The sequence below is a fragment of the Bufo gargarizans genome, chromosome 2, assembly GCF_014858855.1.
Source record: "Bufo gargarizans isolate SCDJY-AF-19 chromosome 2, ASM1485885v1, whole genome shotgun sequence".
NCBI classification, from domain to species: Eukaryota; Metazoa; Chordata; class Amphibia; order Anura; family Bufonidae; genus Bufo; species Bufo gargarizans.
The window spans coordinates 657,841,935-657,847,934 of record NC_058081.1 but is presented as its reverse complement, the minus strand read 5'-3'; the positions used below and the strand labels follow the sequence as shown (position 1 = coordinate 657,847,934).

Here is a 6,000-nt window from a genome sequence, read left to right as displayed (position 1 = left end):
GTTGCTTGTTTCTTTTTGTGCCCACATCCTGGAGGAAGCTATGTACCAATTGGTCCCTCAAATTTGATATATTTATCTATATCTCATTTTCAAGGTTACCATCTTCTGTTTGTATTATTTTTAGGTCCTTCTCCTGAATCTCGCAAGTATATTGCATACCAATTTCATTGTTGTTCAATGCTTAGAGGACAAACAGCACACCGCTGCAGAGCTCTGGCAGGGGATAAGAGACCAGACGGAGCTGTGGCTCTCGCCATTCAACTTAGAACCAGGCGTGGTTGTGTCTGATAATGGCCGTAACTTGGTGGCGGCTTTGTAGCTCGGCAAGCTCACACACATACTATGCCTAGCTCACGTCAAACTTAGTGGTTCAGCGGTTTTTCAAAACCTACCCCAATTTGCCTGAGCTACTGGTGAAGATGCGCTGCGTTTGTGCACATTTCCGCAAGTCATCAACAGCTTTAGTCGGTCTGTCAACGCTGCAGCAGCGATTGAAATTGACAGCTCAACGGCTGTTGTGCAACATGAGCACATGCTGGAACTCCACGTTCCACATGTTGGCCAGGCTTTGTGAGCAGCAGAGGGCACTAGTGGAATAACAGCTGCAACATTGTCATTGCCTTTCCAGTCAGCTTCCTCTATCCACAAGTGAGGAGTGGGCATGGATGTCTGACCTCTGTGAGGTTTTAAGAAACTTTGAAGAATCAACACAGATGGTGAGCGGCGATAACGCCTTTATCAGCATAACCAACCCACTACTGTGTCTACTCAAATGCTCTGCTCACCATTAAGGACTAGAGATGGACCGGCGGTCGTTTCGCAGAAAACTTTGCTAGTTCGCAGTTCACTTGCTAACGTATGGCGATGTCCGCCGGCGTCATATTCTTTTGCATTGTGCCGAACTTTGACACATGACACATCCATCAGGTGGGACAGGACAGCCAATTGAGACTTTTCTGCACGTGGACATACACCCTACCTTATAAATAAACCTGCTCTGGCAGCCATTTTACATTCAGTTTTTTGCCAGTGTAGGGAGAAGTTGCTGTGTGGAGCAGGGACAGAATGTTAGGAACACCAAACGCTAGCTAGCTCATCTTCCAATTTGCGCTGAAAAGACGAACTTAGGGTGGTCTGGCTATCACCCTGTGTAATGTCTTTCCCCATTTCCACGTCTTCCACATGCAAAGCGCCGTCCTTAATTGTGAGCAGCGAGCGTTTCAGTAGACACAGTAGTGGGTTGGTTATGCTGATAATAGCGTTATCGCCGCTTACCATCTGTGTTGATTCCTCAAAGTTTCTTAAAACCTCACAGAGGTCAGACATCCATGCCCACTCCTCACTTGTGAATAGCGAAAGCTGACTGGAAAGGCGACGACCATGTTGCAGCTGGTATTCCACTACTGCCCTCTGCTGCTCACAAAGCCTGACCAACATGTGGAACGTGGAGTTCCAGCGCGTGCTCACGTTGCACAGCAGCAGGTGAGCTGGAAATTTCAATCGCTGCTGCATCGTTGACAGACCGGCTGAAGCGGTCGATGACTTGCAGAAATGGGCACACACGCGGCGCACCTTCACCAGTAGCTCAGGCAAATTGAGGTAGGTTTTGAGAAACCGCTGAACCACAAGGTTGAACACGTGGGCTAGGCATGGGATCTACTGCGCTGTACCATATTTTTCGCCCTATAAGATGCACCTAGGTTTTAGAGAATAATAATAAAAAAAAAAAATGTTCATTACACCTCAGGTCAGACCAGCAATCAGACCCCCAATGTTAATCAGACCCCCAATGCCTCAGATCAACCCCCCCCCCTAAACCTTTAGCCATCTATTAGCCCCCATGTCAGCCATAAGCCCCCTAAATAAAAACAACAACAAAAAAAAACACCTGAACGCCACCGCTCTTCACCATCACGATCCTCTTTATCCTGCTGTCGGCTGTGTATCGCGGCGCACAGTGCGCCCTCACGCTGTGCGCAGCCCTGCACAGCCGATAGCAGAGCAGAGGACCAGGAAGCGGCGAGTACAGATCCTTCACCGCTTCCTGGTCCTCTTGTACTAATGAAGCGCTTCTATAATGCAAGCGCTTCATTAGTACCACGTTAAAGACAACCCTGATTGCGGTAGCCCGGCAAACAATCTTCCAGGGCCCGGTCCTGGGCCGCGGCCCGGCGGTTGGGGACCGCTGCTATATAGCACCCGATGACGCGTTTCCGGCCAGCCAATCACTGTAATGCCAGTAGCCAACATGGCTACTGGCATTACAGTGAGGGTAGTACCTACCTGTATGTTTATTGGCTGCATAGTAGCCAAGAAACGTGCGGGGAGGAGACTCTAGCATGGCGCTCGAGCAGCCGAGTACCGCCATGTGCCGAGCATCGAGATGCTCGAGCCGAACAGGTGTTCGGCAGAGCATGCTCGATCATCACTAATCAGAGGTGCTGATTGGCAGGGTTCCCAGCTCTAAGACTCCCACCGATCACTAGAACGAGGGTTCAGAAGCACTCAGACTGATGAACTCAATATACTTTTTCCCATACCCAACCTCTGATCCAGTGCCACCTGCCCTGACCTACTTCCTGTTTAGCGGATTGAACAAACTCTGCCCACCCTGACCTCGGCTTGTCCTCTCACCCGTTTCTCGTCTGTTCCCTTGGTGCCACACACGGTTGTCTCTGGACCTGGCTGGGGCAGCTGTCACTGAACAGAGACTGCTTCAATAGGTAGCAACCAGGTTGTTCCCTGGCAGTGGAGTCCAGATCCCTGTACAGGGGGTTAAAGGATGAGGACCACAAGGGCCACTTAGACAACGCCCATAGGAGCGACCCTCAGTCAGATCTGCTCAGTGACACAGTGGGTCTACACCTGCTGCTTTACAGCTTGACCTCCACAACTCTCTTGGTAATATTTAATATCGCCTGCAAATTCTGCATTATACGCATTGATTTTAAGTTGCAAAAATAAGAGGGGACATGTATTTTTAAAATATAAACAATTTATTTTCTGTTTGTTCTCTCATTAAAACCGGAATAATAGAAATGTGCATGTCAAGCAATAACTGCAGTAATGCCGCCATGTAACTACAAGTAACCATCATCAGTTCTAAAACAAGGACACAACTGTACATGAACGGGAATACAAAAAACAAAACGTAATGTCGTGCATACTGGAAATCATTATGCCTTCCCCGTTAAAAGAACTGTTTTGGGAAGGGAATTCGGCTAAAATACTTCTACAAAAAATTCCGGAATTTCCCCCCCTTTAATAAATGAACCGAATTCCATCCTGTTAGAATTGAGCGGAGCCCATGTAGTGATGCATACCCATGGGGTAGATAAACCACGGCTCTGTAATAGTCCATCAGTAAACACAAGGATACAGGAGTCCATGACATGTCTGAGAGGTAAAACAGAAACTGCATAAATAACTGGTAATGGTAAAAAAGAAAATCACCAACAAGAAATACAGGGGATGCCAGGCCGACCAGGAGGAGGACATCACGTTACCAGTAATCACAGCTCACACCCAGTGAGAACCGACACAGGTAGCTACCATGATATACAGTAAGCTTCTCACATAATACAGAGAATGTAGACACACATACAGAGCATTGCTGTACGACATGGTCCTGACCAAGTGAATTCACATATCCTCTACGCTCCACTTGTAAGCAGCCTCGTCCACAGCTTTCTTTTCAGAAATTCTTGCAAAATACTGGTTCTCAAATCCATTGGACCTGGAAGAAAATAGAATCAGTTAATGCTTAGAATTTAAGCCATTCGTGCATTGTATAGCAGACAACACTGGCAGAACACCTGTGTCACTTTCTAATGTGCATTTTATTCAAGGGCATCTGTCAGCAGTTTTGTCCCTATGACACTGGCTGGCCTGTTACATGTGCGCTTGGCAGCTGAAGGCATCTGTGTTGGTCCCATGTTCATATGTGCCTGCATTGCTGAGAAAAATGATGTTTCATTATATGCACATGAGCCTCTAGGAGCAACGGGGGCGTTACCATTACACCTAGAGGCTCTGCTCTCTCTGCAACTGCCACGTCCTCTGCACTTTGACAGGGCCAGGCAGGTAAAACATCTTCACGCCTCCTGAAGTGGAAAGGGAGTGGCAGTTGCAGGAAGAGCAGAGCCTCTAGGTGTAATGGTAACGTCCCTGTTGTCCCTAGAGGCTCAATTGCAGATATTAAAACTTCATTTTTCTCAGCAATGCGGGCACATATGAACATGGGGCCAACACAGATGCCTTCAGCTGCCAAGTGCACATGTAACAGGTCAGCCAGTGTCATAGGTACAAATCTGCTGACAGATGCCCTTTAAAAGGCTTTCCCAACAATTAATTATGGTAAATTGAGATTATTTCATTGGTGAAGGTTTTATTGGTAAGGCTAGGTTCCCATACATCCTGCTGAAAGGGAAGATAATCTTGTGGTTTTCTATGGGATTGTCTCCCCCGGCAGCACGCAACGTTTTTCTGTCCGGCTATGGTGCAGAAGAGTGGCTGAGCTCATGGGCATAGCTCCTGTGCCTGCAAAACCACCTTCACAAGTACGGGAAAATGCAGGAAGGGGTTAAGTGGAACCTCTCACCAACAATCATGGAATCGGCAATCACCCTTCACTATTGACTCATCTGTGCAGTACAGAGACTTTCTCATTTTGAAAAGCCATGGTGTACGTCACAATCTTTATCTAATATTTTCCTGCCTAGTAATTAAATTGGATGAGGTATACCACTAGCAAATCAGCACGACAAAAAAAAAAAAAAAAAAAAAAAAAAAAAAAAAAAAAAAGCACCTAAAAAGCTAGCCCAGGCACGGGAATGGTTAGGAACTGAAGAGTATGTCACCAGGCCTGTTCTTTCTCCTTAATAACTCCTACTCCAGGCCCTTGACAGACATCCGCATCTGGCTAAACCTACTTGTAAACCTAGGCCTGAGCATTGAAGGAAATATTTTGCGCAAATGCAGAATACTGCCCTTTCCTGCTCTCTGCCCGCACTCTGCATCTGCACAGTTGTAAATGGGAGGGGGGGGGGGGGGGGGAAGGGGGGGCTGTCAATCAAGCAACAGGAAGGGTGGTTTACTCAGCAGCCCAGGAATATGCCCGACTCTTCTCCACAGATGAATGTCCACACACTGGGGCAGATATACCAATACTGGCATTACAAATGCCAGTCTTAGTATAAGATCCACAGGAGCAGAAGGAGCCAATCTTATTAAGAGGCACAGGCGCATTTCCAGGGAGTCTGTGCTCCAGAACAAATATACGCCAGCTATGAGCTTGGCGGAGACTTGAACTACCATTTACTCCAGTTTCTGACGTAAAGGATAGCAAATCTGTTGGGCCCTAGGAGGCCACGCCGCCTCCCGCTGAGCCCGCTTACCCATTTTATCACTTTTGAAAAGGGAGAGTAACGAAAGTAACGATTTATGGCGCAAACATGACGTGCTTGACCAATGTGTGCCGCAGTTCGTAGACAGTCAAGGAATAAGGGGCGTTTGGAAAGAAATAGGGGTTAGAGGTACCCGGTACTCTGTTCAGGGTAGACAAATGTTGATGAAGGGGTCCCTTTAATGGACTAAAACACATAAAACAGTGTTCACATGTTGCAACTGCAAAACTAAGATTCAGCCTTCTAACGTATATTATGTGTGGAGAAACTCCACTTCTATATTAGGAAATAGCGTTGAGCGAACTTTTGTTTTAAGTTCGGCGTCTAAAGTTCGGGTTATCGAAAAATCGCGTTAAGAATTCTGCTACCGCGATTCTTTGATAACCCGGACTTTAGACGCCGAACTTAAAACAAAAGTTCGCTCAACACTATTGGGAAACTGTTGCTCAAACCACCAAGTGATTGTCCTGCTGCTGCGGTTATCTGGACCCAAGAAACCAGATGGTTCCTGAGGAACCTGGTTGGGATACACTTTAGTTAAGACCTAATATTTTCTATTACCCAGCTGACTCCCACTAATTCAGGAAGCAGTTTG

At 47.0% G+C, this 6,000-nt stretch overlaps 1 protein-coding gene across 2 annotated transcripts in view; it reads right to left on the bottom strand.

Annotated features, from left to right (window-relative positions):
• Window positions 1-2,975: 2,975 nt before the first annotated feature.
• The window catches only part of BUD13 (BUD13 homolog), a 47,615-nt gene continuing 44,590 nt past the window's right edge, over window positions 2,976-6,000 (bottom strand). For both annotated transcript variants that reach the window (XM_044282266.1, XM_044282267.1), the window contains one exon: window positions 2,976-3,736. In XM_044282266.1, coding sequence (XP_044138201.1) covers window positions 3,643-3,736 — 94 coding nt within the window. In that variant the 3' untranslated portion in view covers window positions 2,976-3,642. The remainder of the gene's footprint in view (window positions 3,737-6,000) is intronic.